Here is a 22,574-nt window from a genome sequence, read left to right on the forward strand (position 1 = left end):
AGGTATTAAAAAATTTATAATCACACTGAATATTACCAGCAACTCACAAAACAACAACAAAAACACAAGATAAGAGGAAGATATACTTAATAAAAAAAAACAAAAACAGACAAACAACAACAAAAACACACTAAGAGACAAAAATACCATTACCAGCAACACAGAAAGCAACAACAAAGACATACTAAATGAAAGAAAAATACACAAGATCACTACAAAATACAAAAAAATAATAGAAGCATACAAAATGACATAAGAAGCAACCAAAAACACACACACCGAGATAAATATACCAACAACACACATAATAAGAGAAATTAAAGCTGCAAGCAGAGATGAACGGGCCCTCGCAACCACACGCATGTCGACGTGGCGCATGTTGAGGTGTGTTGCATGTCGGGCTGTGGCAGAAATTTTAAAGTGTTGAGACGTAGCTGACCATTTTCAAGGATTATATCATTAACTTTCCTGCAATGTTCTGTGCAAATATGCCTATGATTTCCTTTTACCAATAGGTGGCGCTATGACTATGAATGACGGTTGGGTTAAACCATAAAACCATACAAATGAAAGCTGCTATAATTAATTAGCATCTAGTTAGCTCTACAAACTCTTAATAACTTTCATAAGCATAGCACATCATCCTGGTGAACAGGCTGCTAAGAGGAATATTTCAAACCAAATAACCATGTATGTTTAAAAATAAAAATATGAATGTGTGAAGTACTTTAACGGTGCAGTGCTGGATGCAAGACTTAACTCTCTATAAAAGCAAGGAATCTCTGTCTGTCTGTGTGTGTATGTTTCTCTGATATCTCTGCGGATCTGGATCAGACTGACCTGAGAGTTTCAACATGGCTGCTGCTTGGTTGAAGGATGTGCAACGTCGGATTTGTTTGGACTGCAATGATACCGTTAATAAATTATTTCCTGAATAAATGCTTTACAAATTCTGTCCTACCTCCACAGTGATGATGTCATCAGTCCTACCTCTACAGTGATAGAAGTTCCACAGTGATGATGTCATCAGTCCCAGCTGGGAGCAAATACAATTTTCAAGGGGGAGCTAATGAGTCTAGTGGCAGCTAATGAGTCATTTAGCCAATTACTTGTGCAATCCCTCAAAATATCAAATTTTTCACCAGGCCTTATATGCGTTCAAATTTTCATGAGTTTTTTAACGTGTTTAGGCCCTCAAAAATGCAATCACTTTTTGTAATAATAATAATAATAATAATAATAATAATAACCGGGATGCATTATATTAGGGTTCTTAATACAGTATACTGAATAATAAATAGAAAAGACAAACAAAATACACAAAATGACAGTAAAAACACACCAAATGATGATAGAAATGATCTTGATGAGAACATGAACTGAAAATACAAGAGTCAGACTTGTTCCCACATCAGGAGGGAGATGACCGGAAATGATAAAAATGATAGAAATATGTCTATTCAGGAAGCACTAAATACTGTTCCATTCTACTTGTTTACAAAATGAGATACTTTAAAATGTGTTGTCACTCATTCATTCCAATATTATGCTCAATGGTTGTTTTTCCACAGAATTCTGAACAAAATGTAATATAGGAGATAAGGAGGTACTTCCATTCAAAAGTATAAAAAGAGGGTACTTCAGTTTGGTTTTACAAGTCAGTAACACAAACGTGCAAACAACACAATGTAATAATATAGAATAGAACTGATCAATGCAGTAGTTTTCTTTAGGATCTTTTATTTTTTACTTTTAGTAGTATTACAGAGTATAGGTCAAATAAGAAAAATATTGATAGTTAGGTAAACAATAGAATCATTATTACAGAGTTCAACGTTCCAACTTTCTGTATTCTGTGCATTGCCTTCATGGGAGCCGTTACGCTTCTATTTCAGTCCATAGCTCTCTGAGGTGATGTATGGCGGCTCCTGTGAAGCTTTACAAATCCACAAAGATCACAGTGTGGTCCACAGCACCAGGGACCCAGTATAGATTAGGTATTGCTTCACATCAGTGGGAGGTGTGTGTGTCTTTTATCAAGGTTAACACAACTTGTGTGTGATTGATAGTACACAAAGTACTCTATACTTAAACCCCCCGAAACTTCACTGGTGTCCAAGTGTGTGTAGTGTTCAGTGTGTCAGGAAATCTATCTCCCAGTTACATGTAATCTAATCCCCAGTTGATACTCCATTAACCTTCCACAGGGATGTAAAGCTGTAATGTTGTGTTACATCCTAGTTTGTGCCTTTTTTCCTAGTAACACACTTGTGGCTATAGTGAAATAGAGGTAAGAGGGATTGATGGGTAGAAATACGGGATACTGTGGGATGTGGTCGGCTCAATTTGGGAGACAAGGGAGGGTGGTTTAGGGAACGATTCAACCAAACTCTCATCTGAGCCTCCGTTTTGTGACAGATACTGGATTAATTATTCCAAATTAAATCATTTGGAATGAAAGTGTTCTGCTTCGTGTTTACATGGTAATAGTATTTCTGAATTGAGGTTTACATGGAAAACAGGTATATTTGGCTTTATTTGGGGCGAACGTGACGTTACACGTCTATTGGAAAAGCACACAACAAACCTTTTATTGTCGACTATAACACAGAAGACCTCACATGAGAACTGTTTTCACTTTTATTTTGATTGTAGTTTTAAAGCAACAGCTTGACAATAACACACTTTGGTTTGCAGAGCGGAAGGGAGATAAGAACTAATCACTGGTAAATAAAGCCAAGTAAATCTCTGGAAAACAATAACCAGGAATAAATAGTTGTTCCCTGGTAAAGATAGTAGCTCTAACAACTGGTACAATGATACACTTGGTGATACTAAAGCCTGTGCATGCAGTACGGTGACACATTTACTCCGTCTCTGAGTCTTAGTATCACTAGTCCAATGAAGCCTGTTCTGTTTGCCGATGTCCGTGTGTGTAATAAGTTCATGTGTCCGTGTGAATGTTAGCATGTTTATACCTCCATCCATCCACTCAACTTATTATAGCCATGTTTTTTAAGGTTCTTACTAAATAAATAGTCAGCTCTAGTCTCGACCGCCATCTTGGATTATGATGTCAACAACCGTACTTAACTTAAAACGGAAATAAGTGTTTTCAAGACAGAGGAATTATTTAATTTGGAATTAATTAATGAACCAGCCACCTAATTTGGATTTATGTTTAACTCGGAATTAAATTAGCATTAGGAATGAAGTGTTTACAAGGTCATTTTAAAGAGGATTTAACTTTTATTCTGCTTTAAAGAGGCAATAAAGCTCCCATGTAAACGTCGCCACTGTCAGAGTGACTGCCCTCTATGGGTGGAAACCCAGCTATTACAATTGATTTTTGCTATTGGCTGAGAACAAGATCATGTGACATTTTGGGACCATCTTGCGTCACAAACAAACACTGTTAGCCCCGCCCCTTTTATGAATAGAGCGGTATATTGAGTAATGAGTAGCTAGTTAACATAGCATAGATTGTTCATTGGAGATTTTATAGTATAGACTGGGCGTGTCTTAACTGCTCCAGGAGCCCCGCCCATAATCAAGGCATTTCATTTCAATTTCCCTCCTAGTGGCAGGCCAGGAGAAAGCAGGGGTTTAGTTACTCCCTAAGGAAGAAAACTATATCCAGACTTATTTCCCAATTTTTTTTGTACCTTGAATAGAAACCTGTAGATTTTAAGTGAAATTGAAAAAAAAAAAAAGGAAAAGATAAAAGACACATTTTTAAAATCCAACAATGGATCCTTCTTGTCCAGACATAAGTAATGGAGAAGGCCTGAAATTTGCAAAACATACTGAACTATTTAAGCATGACAGAAAGCTCTGCAGTTGTTCAGTTAGCAGACTACAGGGCAATCACTGTCTCATGTTCCTCAGACAAAAACATCAGAGGAAAAAATAGACTCGTTTAATATGACTGAAACAATAGGATTACAAACAACATTAGCCAAGTGGTTCCACGCTCTAAGCCCCAAAGAGTTGTTAGAATTTTTATTGTGGGACTTGGGCCAAACACACCCCAGAACACGGCTTAGCGAGCACAATAGCATTCATAACCTGGCTATATTTGAGTGCCAGCAAGTCAGGAGTCCTGAATACCACCCTGCCTTCCACCAACACACGTCGATTATTCAGTCTGACCAGGGGGCTGCGTCGCATCTGGGAGACCATCAGGCCAACACGACAACGCTCTGAGCTGTGGGAAGAGTTTGACCCGTCCTCGTGTGCTGATCACAGACATGGCAGGTTAGAGTTCTCTGCAGAATCATGCTTTGTGTTCTTGTTCAGTGTCTCTCAAATGGGGGCACGCAATGGAACTACAGGGGGTACTTGAGAGAGAGAGAAAGAGAAGGGAAAAAAAATTACAAAATTGTCAGTCTAATCCAACTCCAGGTGTGAGATGACCGGAAATGATAGAAATAAATCTATTCAGGTGGCACAAAATTAGCGTTTTTCAACCTTGGGGTCGCGTAACATTTCTTCTTTTTTGAAAAATAAATTAAAACAACTGTATTTCTATACTGTCAATTTGTAAAATATAAATCTAGTTCAACTAAAATACAGTATATATATATGGGATCTTACAGCTTTAACTTCTGAGCTGCCAGTAATGATCTCCTGGGAACCATTTTGGAACAAACTTTTTTATCAGTATGTAAATATATACCCTTTTGGTCTTTATGAGTAGATTTATTTGTACCCTCTGCAGTGATGAATTCGCATGACAATTATGATGAAGAGGAGCTCAATGACTACATTACCCAGCTCAGTATTCAGGATTCCTGCCTGGATGCTTTCCTGAAATCCACTGCAAGGTACAAACACTTGGGTCCGAATAGTTCCTCCTATTTTTTTTCCTTAACCACAGAAGTGTTTCAGTGGCGGCCATGATGAGCATTCCATTTCTCTTATCACTAAGGGCAGGAGGCTCAATGCTGTGCGTTTAGCCACAGTATGTATTATTCAACGTATTTAATTCACCTAGGAATGCTTTGTGCGGTTGTACATGTATATGCTTACAACATTAAGTAAGCCTATATTTCGCATAAATATAACAATTCCATAAAATCACACTTATTTTGGATTATTGTTGATTTCTGAGTGGAAGGTGAGTGTGAGCAACCATTCTCAATGTGACATTCTTTTCATTTCACTTTCGTTCCTTGTAGTCTGGTATTCTCTTTTCCTTTGATTTACATTCAAACCTGGTGATATTTGAGCTTATATCAGTGGTTAGAGGCACGGGAAAAAGTGCGCTTTTAGTAGTCCATTTTCTGAAATTTGGAGTTTTTCACCACGTCGGTTTATTACGTCACTTAGTGGAAGTGTGGTCTGATTGTCAAAACAACGTAATGACCTTTCCCTAACTTCTTTAGGATGTTTACTAACTAAAAGGGCATAGGAAAAGAGATAGGAGGGACTATTCGGACACACCTGGTCCAAACTGTGTCCACATAAAGCATGCTAACTCCATTTTCCTTCCTTTCCTTTCCAACATTAGTTTAAAAGCACCGACTGAGGAAAATATTCAAGTACTGGCAGCCATTGAGCAAGGTGGGTGGACATTAGGCTGCGAATAGCCATACTCTTACTATCAGCACATAGAGTTGCCTTTGTTTCTATAGTCCTGGATCTTTATTTAGACAAAACCCACATGCCCGGTAACTGTAAATAAAAATGGCTGACAGTAGGAGGGAGTTGAAAGGAGTTAAATAAAGAACTGTCAAACTTGAGAGGGAAGCGCTGAATCACTCCTGATTAGAATGTTTCAACACTATTTTTACACCCCATGCTGTTGTGTTTTTGCTGTGGGGACCAGGGGATGTACTTCTGCTCAGGAAGATGCTGAGCCACACCTTTGCTTTCATGAAGCCAGATTCCCAAGGCTGGCTCCCTCTACACCGAGCTGCCTCACAGCCCATCTGTGAAGTTCTAGAGACCATCTTAAGATGTGAGTAAATAATAATGGTATTTGTCATGTTTTGTTGGCAGTTTTGATCAGGGGTGGACTGGCCATCTGGCATACTGGGCATAATCCCGGTGGGCTGTCGACCCAAAGTGATCTGGTCTGCTACGTTTTTTTTTTTTTTTTTTTTAAATGAGGAGTGGAGGCAGACATGGTAACAGGTGGACAAAAATGGTCCAAAAGTGGCAAAAACATGGCATGAACAGAGTGGTAATTGACTATAAAATGGGCCAAAAGCAGTCAAGAGTAGCCAAAAAAATGGGCAAATAGAAAGGAACCAGGTTAAATTGGCAAAATCTGGTAATCAATAGTGAAAAAGGGCAAAAATGTGGAACAAAAAGAGGCAAAATGTTGGGTAAAAAGAAACAAGTGGTATTTATTGGGCAAAAAATAGCATATTTGGATGAAAAGTGGCCCCAAAAAAAGTGACTAAAATGAGCCAAAAGTAGTCAAGAGTGACCAAAAAGAAGAACCAAGTGGTATGTATTGGCAAATGGTAGCTTAAATGAGCAAGATATGGCAAACAAAAGTGAAAAAGAGGCAAAATGTAGGGAAAAAAGAAACAAGTTGTAGTTATTGGGGAAAAGTCAGAATAATTGGATGAAAAGTGGCCAAAAAAAATTAAAAGACAAAAATTGGATTAAAGTGTCAAAAAGAACTTGCAAAAATGGAGAAAAAAGAGAAAGGGATATTTATTGGCAAAAGATAGTCAAGCAAAAAATGTGAAAATGACATTGTAAAATAGTCAAAGGAAGTAGGTTAAAAGGGGTTAAAATGTTCCCTCTTTTAAGATTATCTGGGGGAATAATAATTGAAATAAGACATAAAAAGCCACATGTTGACCATGTGGTGTCACTGATAATGTAGTGGACTGGTCTGGATATGAGCTGAATTTTGGTCCTAGTCCACCCCTGGTTTTGGTGATTATGAAAGGGTCTAATTTTCACTTTGGCAATCGATGGGGCAATAGGATGGAAGATTCAATAATGAAAAATAGAAAAGAAAAACCAAACAAACCACAAAATACAATGAAAGTATTCAAATGTGAATGCTGGAAGCTTTCATTTCAAAAACTAGAACAAACAACAAAAAATATCAAGAGGGAGGAAAATCTTTGGTATTTCAACAGTACATGTGAACAAATCTGTCCTAAATAAATAAATAATGGTAAACTGAATGTGGTGGCTCGAATGAGAATCTCGCCTTGCTTCTGAAATGAACTGGAATAGAAATCATCAGATCTTCTCTGTGACTCTTTACAGGATAAGGCTTGTTACAGAAGATGGATAAATAAATCAGGTGTCAAAACTAAGTTTATTTTACTGGTAGATCAATAACTTTGCAAATCCTTGCCAATATTCCCACCAAAGTCCCACAAATTACATTGCCATTTTTGAGAAATTTGTCACAAATTAAGGATCTTTGAAGTCAAAGACATGATTCATATGTGGTTCATAAATGAAAAAATACATCTCTTTTTTTTTTTTAAAGAAAATCTGGATTTTTCTGTTTTAGCACAAACACTTAAGCTAAAACTTGTGAATAAATGGCACATTTAAATCCATGGGGTCTGAGATCATTCCAATGAATGTATTCCAACAGAGATGTTGTGAGTTGCTAAATGAGGGAGAGCCACACAGTGTCCAAAATAGAATGGTATCTCACAGTGGATCACAACATGAGGTGATGTTAATTAATCCAGGGAGATAGTGACAGCAGTGGTATTATCAAAATATCGTCAGGCTGTATACGACGCCGACATGACCTCAATGAGAAGAATTCCAGCTGATGACAAACGTGTAATCATTTAGCCCGAAAGTCCACCAGCAGTCGCTTATTCATGGTTTGGAGCCTCACCTGTCAGTTTAGCAGCAATGTTTGCACTCACACGCAGAGGTGAAAGTAATGGATTACAAGTACTCATATTACTGTAATTTAGTTGCTTTTATGGGTACTTGTACTTTTGAATATATTTCTAAATCAGTAATTTTAGTTGTACCTAAGTACGTTTTTAAAAGTAGTAATTTGTTACTGAGTAAATTATTGTTTTTAGTTTTAAAATGATCAATAGACATTGTGAAACTACAAAAAAAGAAAAGACCAGACCACAATCAAATACATCACATCATAGCCAACCAATCAGATTAAACATAAAGCATCACGCCAAAACAGCATTGGAGGTTATTTTCTCAGAATATTTATTATATTTTCATTCTTTTTTACTTTATTTATTGTATTATTTTTTTACCATTATTTATTTATAGTATGAGATGTTTAGTGTATGCGAGGGAACTGTGGCAAGATTTATTACCAAAAATGTAGTTATTTTCTCAGTTTTAGAGTTCATAAATGTAGCTATATATAAGCGTGAATTATTATTATTATTTTTTACTTTTAATTGGTGTCATTTGATTTTAAAAAGAACTTCACATTTTTACAAACCTTTTATTTTATAATGATGCATTTGTGGAAAATAAATAAAGGGAACCGTGGCAAGATTTATTATCAAAAATAAACATGGGGGGTGAAAGTAACTAGTAATTTTTACTTTAAGTACTATTTAATTGAGCTACTTTTTACTTACTGGAGTATTTTATGTGTGACTTACTTGTACTTGAGTAGAATTACAATCAAGTAACAGCACTTCTAGTTGAGTAGGATATATCAGTACTCTTTACACCTATGTTGTTGTGCTAGTAAAAGCTCACGGGCTCAGTCTGGAGGAGAGAACGACCACTGGAGGAGAAACAGCGCTGACATTAGCCACCACAGCTGGACTGGTGCAGAATGTGAAGGTCCTGCTGCATCATGGAGCCTCTCCTCACCAAACCAACAGCAAGAACGAGTCACCACTGCTGCTGGGTACTACTGCAGACATGTATTTACCAGACACTTCATCATAAACACACTTACATGACAGCAACTCACTATATTTAGCTATATCTGGCTCAAGATTACATGTTTTTCATGGCTAATATGTGGGTTTTGCTTTAAAGGGTATCTGTAGTGAAAAAGTATAAAACAAAAGAAATGTGTTTAATGTATTACCAATAAACAAAATATGTGCACCTTCTTATAAAAAATAAATTAAAAGGACTTTTTATAATTATTTTATAGCTTATGGCAGGAACTATGGAGAGCTGCCATTTTGGACAGGATATGACGCATTTGCGTTGATTGGCCCAGCCTGTTGCTTTAAAAAGCTGGTGCATTGTGGGAGGTAGAGGTGCAACATGTCTGTTTACATTGTTGTAAGCAGCAGCGTCTATCCACTCTTTCAGAGATAAAAGTGCAGTATCCAGGTTGTATGTTAGGAGAGGATTAAATATCACCTTTCCCACCAACTACCTGCTTCTTGAATGCGTCCCTGCAGCCACTCAGCGTCAGAATTAGCCTAATGGACAGAGCTGTTGTTAGCGGCAGAAACAAGGCTGTCGGGTGTAGTTAGGTGTTGAAAGTGTACAAATATGGTTAGCAACTGGGATTAAAGCTGCGTGAAAGGATATCTGTTCATGGACGGGAGGTTGCAGCGAGGATCAGGAAAAAGGAAGAGGTAAAAGCTCAACGATTAGCAACAAGGAAGTAAGAGGGAACAACCTGGTGGGGGTGTGGTTAGTGCCATGACACCCGCCCATGTAAGCGGAAACATAGTAGAACAAGTATGTTTACAAGCTGCACTGAGATTTTCGGTGAAGAAATTCTGTTGTGCGCGTCTGATTCCAGACGTAACTTTGGCTTCGTAATTGGCTTAGCCCATTAGCTTAGCCCACAATTCCCTCAGAGCAGCTCGGCTTGAAGCGGTCCTCGCTTATCACGTTTTAAGTGTGTATCCCGTATTAATATTATGGTGCCAATGTCCTGATAACTCTGACTTAATGTCTTTATTTGGCAAAGAGATGCAAAATAAAAGTTTTTGTGAGTTTTTTCTCTTGTTGTTATAGCAAACCATACGCTTTACACTCCGCCATTGTTCAGAAACTGTAGACCAATGGAACAATGTTTCCAACAGCTAACAGGAATCAACAAACGTGCGTCATATCCAAAATGGCGACTCTCCATACTTGATGCCCAACGGTTTAAAGTTGTTCTAAAAAGTTCTTTTAATATGTGTTTTTTTAAATAAAAAGGTGCACATATTTTGTTTATTAGTAATATTGTAAAATATACATTTTCACTACAGGTACACTTTAAAGATAATTAAGATATACACTACTGTCTTGCCAAGCCTTGACAAGTTAATGATTGACACAGCGGTGAGAGGTGGCTCCTACGAAATGGCGCACACACTGGTGGCCAACGGAGCATGGGTAGAACAGGTCTGTGGGAAGAACTGGACAGCCACGCACGAGGCAGCCAAAACAGGGAACGTGGACATCCTGATGCTGCTGCTGAGGAATGGTGGGCGTGTGAACCACAAAGATGCGGCCGGTGTGACGCCACTTGCTGTTGCGGCAGAGCACGGACACGTCCAAGTCGCAGAGATTCTGCTGAACTGTGGTCAGTTTGTAAAGCTGCTCGTTCTGTCATTTCTAATAAATGACATTTCAATATGTTCTTCACGTGCTTCTCTGGTGTTTTGCAGGCAGTAGGGTGAACTCTCAAGCTTTAAATGGAGAAAGTGTCCTGTTGGAGGCATCCGGATCTGGAAACACTGCATGTATTAAGCTGCTGCTTGACAATGGAGCCAACCCCAATCTTCCCTGCAGCACAGGACAATTACCTATTCATAAGGCAGCCTATACCGGACACTACGAGTAAGGTTTATTAAATAAGTTAGACTATGTGGTGTACTTTATCATAATACCTTAACACCAGTGTCGTGCTAGTTACTGAAAAAAAGGAAATAGTTACTTCATTAACAAAGTAACTCAGTTACTATTTTGATTACTTACACCAAAAAGTAATGCGATACTGGAAAAAGAATGTAGTATTTATTTTGGGTCATTTATGTCCATACAGCTTCATATCAGTGCTGTAATAATATAATAATCTACTGTTGATCAACTGCTATAAAACAACCATAAATGATGTGTATATAAAGCACAAAACAGCTGCTCCAAAATTAAAACAGTAATTTTTCAGCCTTAGCACAGTAATGTAAAGTAAGCTGTATGTATTTCAGGTGCACATTCTGCTGTTGAAAATGCTTATGAAAATAAATGTGGAAAAACTAATTTACAGCATTTTTCTCAGCTACACAATGCTAAACATATCAGGCTAACAAGCTGCTGTTAGCAGTGACTCAGCAGCAGCGACAGGCTGCATATTTACAACAACATACCGTGCACTAGTTTGGCTGATCTGTCCCTGGATAACAGTCACAGTCTGTTAAAATCCAGCCGCAGCGTTAGCTTAGCTTCACTGATGCATATTTTGGAGACAAAAATAATGCGTGTATTTCTACTCTGAGAAGCTCGTCCTGCTCTCGCATTGACTCGCCATGATTGGCGCACGTGATGTAAACAGAAACACACCGACAGTGCTTCTTCTTCTACTGTTTTACCGTGTTTGGCATGGCATCCCGCAAAAATATGTAAACAGGAATTACACTGCAGCTAGCAAAGTAACAGACAAACGCACCATATTGTAACGGTAACCGCGTTATTTCTTTAGAAATATATTGCGTTACAGTACTAGTTACTTTCAAAAGTGACGTTGGGGCGGTAATACGTTACCGCCCAACACTGCTTAACACACATTTACATCACTCTGTTTCCCTAATCATGATCACCTAATTCCTTCTCTGAAGTATCGACCCCATCAAAAATGTGTCAAATCCTATTATTTTTTACAGCACATCACTCTTTATGTTGCAGATTCCTGTGCTGGATCTTAGTTGTTTCTGATAGATTACCGTAATTTAATAGGAAGAATATTAGTTTCCCACAAAACACTTAATTTATTATTACAAAGGTGTCTGGTTGTCCATATCTGGAACTTTTTTTTAAAAAATGCATTTTTTACTGTCCGACATTGGTGGTTGTGTCACACAATGTCAATTTTTGGTTATTTCTTGTGCATTTACTTGCTGTGTTTATTCACTGTAAAACTGTTTTAATTCTATCTGTTATCTCTCTCTCTCTGAAACCAGTGAAAAACTAATAAACAACAAATGATTATAAGACAGACTCAAGCGAATGACCTCATGTAAAGTATTTTCAAGATTGGAAGAAGTCGCATAAAGAGAAATGGTTTCATATCCCAAGAAAGTCATATTTATACTATAAATTAAAACATATTAGAATATTTCTTACATTCCCACATGCAGTTATGGGCCAATGAAAATAGAAAAAGTATTTTTTCAGATTTCAAGAGCGTGTCACCCAAAATCATACATATATCTGACTAATCATTAGTGATGTGAACAGTCTATGTACATAGCTCAAAGCTGATCAAATTACAGGAAGCTGGAGGCATATGCAAAGTTGTTTACTGAAGACCCAAACATGTTCCAGCTCCACACCCCAATAAACTTTTTCCCAATTTTGAGGGGGTGGCTTCTCCACCAGATAGGACGTATAGCATATCTTTTGTATATTCTAAGAGAGTAGGTGGAGATGTATTAGTATACCAAATTTCAGTTCCCAATGTGGTGTAATTTTTTTAGATATTGGAAGCTGAAAATGGGATCTTACAGCTTTACCTATAAGGATAGGGATGCACGAAAATCAACATAGCCATAATCTGTTAGGCAAGAGGGAGAATGGGCAAACAAGTGGTGAGTAACAATAAACTGTATAGCAGTGTAAGTTAGGCCCTGTCACCACAGTGTTTTTTTGTACATCCATTATTTTTCTTTCTTCGATACCTGAAACTGTTCCTCTTCTTCACCTTTAGTGCTGTGAAAATGCTGATCCCAATCACTACAAAGAGAGCCATCAAAGAGGCCGGCCGTAGCCCTGTTCACTCTGCTGCTGAGAGAGGCCACGCCAACTGCCTGCGACTACTGCTGGCCTCTGGCTTGGATGTCAACTATCGTTTGAACACCAGAAACTCTGAAAATTATCGAGATTTAAGAAAGAGCGCGCTGTACTTTGCTGTCTCCAACGGTGATATGGAATGCACCAAAATCCTGCTGGCAGCAGGGGCAAAGACAGACCTGGACCCGTTGTCGTGCTTGCTGGTGGCAGTCAGGTCAAGCCGATATGAGATGGTGAAGTTGCTGCTGGCGGCCAAAGCGGACGTGAACTCTTACTTCACGGTGGTAAGCGACACTATGTTCCCAACGGCGCTGCAGTACTGTCTCAAAGATGAGGCGATGATGCGGCTGCTTCTCAACAATGGATACAAGGTAGAGAGGTGTTTCCAGTGTCACCATGATGACAATGGGGAATCAGAAGGTGCAGTGGATGGTAAAATTTATGTGAGTTTCTTTTTAAAATTTTATTGTCATTTTGCAGAAGAATGGTAATTTTCAAATGGAACTAGCTCAGTATATTTAAGGGAATATTCACACCTGCCTGCTTGTTCCGACAGAGTTTGTGTTTTCTCAAAGATCAATTTGTTTGGACATATGGTGAAGACTGCAATCGCTCTCTGTAGCGATTGCAGCAACCAACACAACTGACTCACAAGTGTAGTGCAAGCACATTGATACAGCCGGCTTCCATCCGTCAATAAAACACTAGAAGGAGATCAAATTTGCAAATTTATTTATTGGAGGATATGCCCCTTGAGATGGAACATCTAGTTTTCGAGGGGGTCCTCAACTTACATAAAATGACAGACACCACATCGACATCTGGGCAGATGAGCTTGAACATGATGCACTGTCTGAAGTATGTGAATACGTGATGTGCAGAGGTGGACTGGCCATCTGGCATATCGGCCAGCGACCCAAAGTGGGCCCTTTCCGGTTCGTTAGATAAAGGCAAAAATTGTTCAAAAGTGGCAAAAAAAAAAAAAAAAAAGAGTGAAAATTGACTAAAATGTGCTAAAAGCAGTGGCCAAAAAAGCTGTGCCGCTCCAACCAAAGAAATTTTTGCCGTTTGCTCATAGGTTTTCACCTTTTTGCACAAATGTGAGTGAAATAAAGCAAACAACTCTTCGATGTAAATGAGATGATAAAACAATGCGGATCGACGAATTAGGAAGTTACAGCCCGTCACATTAATTCCATAAAATGCAATAATATCAGCCGATCCGATATAGCCGATCCGATCGGTGCAAAGCTTTAAAGGAAGTTTCAAAATGGCCAAAGGAAATGGGTAAAAAGAGGTTATCAAAGTCGGCCATAATAAAAGACAAAGTTCCAGATCTAAAGTATCCATTCCGGCCTCGTACATAACTACTTCATTGACTTTTCATCGTCTTCTGGACAATGCTGAATTGCTGTTTTAACGAGGCGTTTTTTCTGCGAATGGCGTTTGTTTACAACTTTGTACCAATACAGAATGTTGCCATTTGAACAGAAATGACCTAAATTAAATATGCAAATATTGTATCTATTTAGCTTCTGAATCAGAAGAAAGCAAAGGAGTCACAGGTGTGAATACAGCCCTAGTTTGTCCTACTTTCTTACAAGCTTGTGCTACTGTGTTTACATGTGTTTTCTCTTTAGTTCTGTGAGTTAATGAGTCTCTGCTGCCTCATGCATTTGTCCGGGCATGTGGTCAGGACTTTGCTGGACTACGTCAGTAGTGTCCACGTCTGCTCTAAACTGCGGCTGATCTTGGCGAAACAACCAGAGTGGCCTGAGATTTGTGAAATCCTCAGTAAGTTAATCTATGTTAGTTATTCTAACCCTAACTAACAGTGGCCACATGGTAGCCTATTGTCAAACATTAGGTAGTGCTATGAGAAGATAATCTTCTCTAACTCGGAATTGTAATTTGACCATCTGTAAACTAATAAATATATATTCAGTATTCAGTTCCTCCAGGATTAACGCAAAATCAAGCAAACTATGCGAAATCAGTGCGGCAATACAATTTTTCCAAAAGCTCACAGCTTTGCTGAAAAAAAAATTTAAATATGCGGCCGCTTATCGTTACTGTTGGCATTTTAGCACTTGTAGTTGCTACGGAAGTAGCGGAGGATGTACTATGGCCATAGACATGTATACGTAGACGCTGCATTGACTGCTGCCGCCCACTAGAGGGGTGCGTCTACGTATATATATTGTCTATGCTTTGCGCTGCTTACAAGGAACCTACGAAGAAGAAAATGCCTACGTCACATCCTGTTTTCAACCAGTCCCGGGAGAAAACATTCAATGGAGTCATGTGCGATAGAAATACCTTACATTTGCTTACAAAAATATAGGCTAAGGACCGTGAAAAACAGTACCCAGGTATTCCTAAAGAAATGTCTACATGACAGGTTCATGTTATGCACTTTAAGTTCAATGTTGTTTACTGACTTGCACTTCTGATGATCATTTTGATTAAAAACTGCTGCATCATTTGCATTCAGGGTATGCTCAGTGTATAAGCCAAAAAAAAAAAATTGTTTTCATGTTTTGCAAAATTGTGTGGGTGTTTGCTTTCCAGAACATGTCTGGTCAATTTGTATTTATAATTGGTAGAAACAATTAACTTAATTGTGAGTAAAGTATGTTTTAGGCCTGAAAAAAAAAAAAAAATTGCAACTTTTTACCGCAACTTTTGGAAAAATGGCCCACGAAATCAGGCATTTCAGCCCGCAACAATCACAAAAAATACCCGCGTTATCCTGGAGGGACTGAGTATTTAACATGCTTTAACAAATCTATCAACCATCACACCAACCACCAGGGTTTGATACATTAGCATGTTCTGGTATATTTACAGTACTCCTTTGTTTTTATGTCACATTGTTTCCAATGTGACACCATGACCTCATTTGCAAATCATTGAAAGTGGTGTACTGTTGTTTGATTTTGGTCAATCACTGAATGAAACAAGTAAATGCCTGTTACTTGCTTCTGTTTAAAGGGGAATGGAAATTAATTGACTAATGTATATATTTTGATTGATTGGTAATAAAACATTGCAGTTTCTTTTTTAGTCTTGTGTTTATAAAATATTGCAATGAAAGTGTTTTTTCAGTATGCAATCTATTTTTTTCATTCCAACACTAAATCTACATAAACATTAAAACAAGACTACAAGAAATCTCCAGTCCAAACTAAAATAACAAACTTACAAAACTGTCGAGTGGGAATCTGAAGAACTCCCTCCACATGTCTGCTGCTGGTTGAATGTTGTGCCTCTTTTCCTTCTGGTTCTCTCAACCCTTTACACAGCTCCTCCTCCCTCTCCACCTGATTACTGATCCGAATCAGGTGTGTTAGGTGAGAGGGAGAGAGGTAGTGGTCATTACACAGGCGTTGACGGTCCACTTTGACTGCCATAGTAGACCCATTGCTGTGGATTTTGCATACGCTCTTTGTGCGTGCAGTAATTTTCTCCGATTTCTTCATAATCCAACTTTTTGGATTCACCTGAGTCTCTAGATTACCTCCTGGAATGAGCATGTGTGTGTGAATGTGGTTGTTGTGTTTATATGTTTTGACACTGGGACAGTACGCTGCACTCAGCCAAATGTGAGAAGAACTCTGCAACAACTGTACGGGATGGCCCGCGGGATAATTCTGACCCATCAGAGCATTCAATTTAGCCCATGGAATGAATAGGCATGTGAAAAATAAAGGAGTGAGACACTGATCGTTAAGCAAGATACACTATAGTTCAGTTTTAAATATCTGTGACTAATATATTACATGTGCAGGTGATAAATTAGAGCTTAATATTGGTAAAAATGCCCCTTGTATGACATATGTACATAGGGTGGCCTATTTTACCCTGGACAGTCCTGGTTTCCAGTGTTATGTCCCGTGTCCCAGTCAATATCCCCCAAACCATTGGTTTGTCCTGGTTTTTCACAAGCTCAGTCCCATTTGTCCAGTTAATTAAGCAATGAACGTCTGTTGCCGCTGACAGAAAACACCCGGAAAGAAGCAACAGCGCTTTTCGCTTAAAACGTGTTCTCTGTGGACTGTGAGCTGTCAATCACAACAGTTGCCATAGTAGCACCTGCATTATAAACAAATTAAAAGCTCAAAAGTCTTCCACGAGTTTGCAACTTAATGCTGATTGGTCGATGACATTGACAATATTACTCGTTCGCTTCCACTCATACTTTCTCCTTCACCATCCCAAAAAGAAAAACAAGTTTTTTTGATTATTCAAAACAATTTAATGTTAACTTAAAATGTAGATTTTTTTTTTCACTGATGGTCACTTTAAATTTGGTTCAGCCGTTGCAATAATACATTTCATTCAAAAGGAAGAAAAATGAAATGTAGTTTAAATGTGACCCTTTTTCATTACAGGTAAAAGCAAATGCAAATAGTTTCTTTTGAAAATCTGTCGTCTTCTTTGGTTAAATGACAGTCCCGGTTTTGAGTTTTAAAAATCTGGTCACCCGTACCCATACAGTATAACATAAACAAACCCATCACAGAGAATAAATGATTGAATTAGTAAATCCTTTGAAACTGGATACATTTAGAGGTACTCCTCAAATGCACAAACCAGTAAAGATGGTTCATGTTTCTCTCCATCCAACTCTAAGTGTACTTGCAGATCAGGGTCCTCTCTCACTAACACACATCAGCGTAAACCATGCACGTTAACATTGTGCTGTGCAACTAACACCTTTAGAGGGCACTGTAGCAGTATTCTATATTTATTTTTGCAGCATAATGATATTCATGCTTTAATACTTGATCTGGACCTTCCTCTCTCTCTCTCTCTCTCTCTCTCTCTCTCTCTCTCTCCAGGTAATCCTCACTCACTCGGCCACCTGTGCAGACTGGTCATCCGGAAACGTCTGACCTTAAAGAAACTCAACAACCCCGAAATAATGAACTCTTGCATTTTCCCACCAAGACTGAAGAGATTCATACTGTATGAGGAGCTGGACCTCTATAGCCAGGGCCCTGAATGCATCATGTAATGATCAGCAAACATACAATTCCAGCTCATTTAATCTGTTTTATCAAATCTCTTTGTATTGCTGTTTTTTTTGGTTTTTACTGATTTTGGGTTCTTTGTTCATTGGATGGACTTATTACTGGATACAGACAAAGAGAACCTAAGGTGACCAACTTCCTCTCTTCCCTTTGACATTTCTTTTTTAATGGATTGCATACCAATTTTGTTTTTTGTTTGTTTTGGTCTCCCTTTGCCCGAGGCTTATTGATTTTGACAGTAAACATTCTGTACAGGAGACATCAATGTACCAAGCTCAATTTCAACTATATACTTCTCTCAATGGACAAATATTTTTTGCAGCCAGCTGAACAGACATAGTATTTAGCAAAAACAGACAGTAACAGATGTAGGGTAATATCTAGCTCTAAAAATGTTTGTGTTAAGTGGTGTACACGCTAAGGTGCATCAAACCACGCATACTTTTTTTTAATATCTTTCTGTCCCCAAAATCTAAATTTTTTTTTCTCCTTTTTTTCTTTCTTTTTTCTCTTTTCTTTTTCTCTTTTTTTTAAGCAAAAAAAAACAAAAAAAATCCCCACAGAAACATAAAAACAAGTTAGAAGTTACCAAAAACCAGGGAAGGCTCTCCGATAAAAGTATGTTTTAAGAGGTTTTTTATTAGGCTTCATTATCCAAAGCAAAATATATTAATTTCAACAACAACAAAAAAACCAAAAAACAAATGCAAGATTAAACGTAAAAATCACTCATAATGGAGCATATGAAAACATTTCAATCTTGAGGTGGACCCCATAAATATAAACTGATTTACCAAATATTTTGCAAGGCTTCCTATTTTGGTCATTGGAACATAATTAGACTAAGGAATGACAGATTTATTTTAAAACATTGTGGGAATTGATGCACCCGAGTACACACACAAAGATTTTCTAAATATGAAGAGCTTTTTTTATTTGTTACAGACCCCACACAAGAAGATGAAGTAAAAATCAGCACAGAACAGTTTTGACTAGGGGTGGGAATTGATAAGATTTTAGTGATTCCGATTCCATTATCGATACAGCTTATCGATTCGATTCCTTACCGATTCTCTTATCGATTCTCATTGGGTGAGGGAATTAAATAATACAAATGGATTTGTTTGCTTTAACTCTTTATTATATTATCTTTGTCTCTTTAATTTGCTGCAGGGATATCAGCTCTCTGTTTTCACTGGATAATAATATATACAAAAGCGCTATATAAAATTGATGAATTTTGGCTACAAACATTTGAGAATAATTACAGTGCTCCTTTTGAACTTGATCCAAAACTAATTCAGACATAAAACAAATAACTGTTCTGCAAAAAGAACATATTAACCAAAAGTACAGCTGCACTTATTATGTATTTAAATGTTAAAGCTTTAGTTTAGCCTTTGTTTACAGTTCTATAAATGGACCATCAGAGACGGCGTCCCCGTTGTTACATGTGACGTCATCAGCCGTGTGTGTGTGTGTGTGTGTGTGTGTGTGTGAATGTGTGAAAGAGCAAACTAAAGACAACGATCAGTACCAGTCTGTCTCCCGTGTCTGATTACTTGTTAACTGGTGATCTTGCGGAAGTTTGTTGTTTTCGGAAGAAAAGTCCGTGCAAGAAGCAGCTTTTGTGTACAGAACCCGGAAGTGAGTAGCGTAGCAACAGAGACGCTACAAACACAGCACGGAGGACAGCACAGCTGCGGGTGGAGGAGGTGGATTCTCTGGAGTAGACAGCAAACAACTATATGGTGGAAGTAGCTTCACTTGGTGCTAGCATAAACACAATATACAGGACCTGGAGGAGTTTACCGTTATGTATTTGCGACGTAAGAGGAACCGATAAGCGGAATTGAAATACAAGCAGGCAAACGATTCCTAGGAATTGGATTACTGGGAACCGGTTCTCAGAAAGAAACGGTTTTCGATTCCCATTCCTAGTTTTGACTATACTGTGTGTGGTGTGCTAATCTCAACACAGCCCAAAATACACATGTTCCAACGCTGATTTTCTTCCAAGCTAGAAATCCTGACCTAATGCTGCTTTCCAATTAACTCGGAACTCAGAATTTTCCAACTTTGTACTTAAAAAAGTGACTTGGAACACCACCTGAAGTCGGAGCTCCTACTCTGTAAAATATCACAACATTATACCAGTCAGCTACGTTTGAGATATTACGACGTGCCGCCGCTGAACTTGGTTGAACTCGGAGAGTGGAATTTTCGTCTCCAAAATGTTCATGGGTCAGGGACATAGTTAACGTAACGGTGCGGACCAGTGCACATTCAGGCTCATGTGCAATGGTTATAAATAAACATACAGTGTATACACATGAAAAAAACACATTTATATGAAGCACTGTCTCTCAAGACTAGAATAGCACACTGCTGCCCCTTGTGGCCAAAGGAACATGATGCTCTTTAGTCCACAGTGTAGAGCAGTGTTTCTCAAATGGGGGTACATGTACCCCAAGAGGTACGCGATGGCACTACAGGGGTACTTGAGAGAGAGAGAAATAATATATCAATATTTATCTATCTATAATTTATTAAGAAAATGAAAGCATTAAAAATATGGGGTTTTATAATGTTTATTTTTTAGTTAAAAATGATAATCATACAAAATATTACCAGCAACTCACAAAACAATAACTAAAACAATGAAAATTATACTGAATAATTAAAAAGAACAATAACAAAATGACACCAAAAACACACATGCACTAAGAGATAAAAAATACCTACTATTACCAGCAACACACAAAATGACAACAAATACACACTAAATGCACAAAATCACTACAAAATACACAAAAATGTGAAAAAAAAATATACTGAATAACAAACAACAACAAAATGACACCAAAAACACACGAAATACACAAAATGATGATAGAAATGATCATGATTAGAACATGAACTGAAAATACAAAGGTCAGTCTTGTTCCCACATCAGGTGGAAGATGACCGTGAATGATAAAAACTATAGAAATAAATCTATTCAGGAGGTACTAAATGCTGTTTCATTCCATTTATTTACAAAATGAGATTCTTTAAAATGTGTGTTTTCACTCATTCATTCCAACTTTATGCTCGAAAGTAATTTTTTCACAGAATTGTGAGTAAAGTGTTCAAGTCGGACATAAGGAGGTAATTGGATTCAATAGTTAGAGAACGGAGGTGCTTGAGCCAAAATGATTTGAGAACCACTGGTGTAGAGAACTCTGATACCGAAAAGATAACGTGCCCAGCAGTGTGTCCAACAGGCTGATTACCATCAAACATGTGAAAGATCATCACTGATGGACTTTGAGCTTCTTCAACCTCTCAACTCGTTGGTTTCTGTGGCTTTTGAACACACGCTGGACTGATCTCCCCTGTGGTGAAAACAAAATCAATATTCATGCAGCTGGCTGAATCACGGCTGTCATCAGCTAAAATGTGACATTATGCTTCATTAGGTGCTGCCCACCAGCCTGTGTGGTAAATATGCTGGAACAGGTGACACCTATAAATAGTCCTTTCCGAGTGTGCGTGGAGGGTTGGGGGGTTCATAATACATGACACAAACGCTAATCTGCTTATGCTGCAGTGCTTCAGTCTGACAAAGCTGGCACTTTATAACTTTATTCAAGGCAAGACAAAGACAATTTCTATTTGGCTAAAACTACATAAAAATAAAATAATAATAAACACATGTTTGAAGGGAACCAGTGGCCTGCCTCTCCAGTATTTCAAAAATAATACAAAAGCAGCAACAGCAGCCAAAACTGAAGATCTGAGGCACTCTTAAGATGTAAAAATCCTTTATTTAATATACGTACAGTAAGTATGTCATGTCGACAGGTTTCAACTCAACAGAGAAACCAGGAGCATGCAGACAAGACTGTGTGAGCACAATTCTCCAGTATCTAATGTGTGTTTAAGCACTGCTTTATAAAGCAGAGAAAGGCAATCAGGAGATGGGCCACATCTGAGTGGAGACAGGTGTGTGTGTGTGTGTGTGTGTGTGTGTGTGTGTGTGTGTGTGTGTGTGTGTGTGTGTGTGTGTGTGTGTGTGTGTGCAGCCAAAGATTCTGACATGCTGACTCTCCCTACATTGTTGCTGTTCCTCTTAGTAAACTATACTGTACGCACTAGAGGCATGTCCCCAAATGATGTCATGATGATAATGATGATTGATTTTTGGTTTTATTTTATTTTCATTTTTCAATTTAAAACTTAAAGCTCATAAAGCATTGGAATCAGTTTGAAGCTCAACAAGTCAAACATATGACCTCAGACTAAAGTACACTTTGATGCGATGGGTGTGCAGAGGTTTATCAGAGGGACATTGTACAGTGCAATGAAGTCAATAAGTAAGGATTCTCCAACCAGGGGTGGACTGGGACCAAAACTCAGCCCTGGCATTTTGTGTCCAGACCAGTCCACTACATTATCAGCAGACACCTTGTTATGAAGCTGTTATCAAGTCAGTGCTACTCATGTGTCTCTTTATGTCTTGATTTTAATCATTATTCCCAAACTTTTATACCTTTTTTTTTTAGCCTATTTTGTTTGGCCATTTTGCAACTTCCTTTGTCCCATTTTTGCCCCTTTTCAAAAAGTTCTGACAGCTTATTCAGACTTTAGCTACCCTTT

The 22,574-nt window shown here is 38.1% G+C and overlaps 1 protein-coding gene across 1 annotated transcript; it reads left to right on the top strand.

Moving 5' to 3' along the window:
* The first annotated feature begins 3,909 nt into the window (after nucleotides 1–3,909).
* LOC114465391 (ankyrin repeat and SOCS box protein 15-like) lies at nucleotides 3,910–18,467 on the top strand. The gene is made up of 10 exons (XM_028450377.1): nucleotides 3,910–4,257; nucleotides 4,721–4,826; nucleotides 5,513–5,565; nucleotides 5,831–5,962; nucleotides 8,675–8,839; nucleotides 10,229–10,474; nucleotides 10,560–10,731; nucleotides 12,815–13,340; nucleotides 14,538–14,691; nucleotides 17,742–18,467. Exons 1-10 carry the CDS (start codon nucleotides 4,251–4,253, stop codon nucleotides 17,915–17,917), a joined length of 1,737 nt encoding a protein of 578 aa, XP_028306178.1. The 5' UTR covers nucleotides 3,910–4,250; the 3' UTR covers nucleotides 17,918–18,467.
* Nucleotides 18,468–22,574: the final 4,107 nt, after the last annotated feature.

Source organism: Gouania willdenowi, chromosome 6 (genome assembly GCF_900634775.1).
Source record: "Gouania willdenowi chromosome 6, fGouWil2.1, whole genome shotgun sequence".
In the NCBI taxonomy this organism is placed as follows: domain Eukaryota; kingdom Metazoa; phylum Chordata; class Actinopteri; order Blenniiformes; family Gobiesocidae; genus Gouania; species Gouania willdenowi.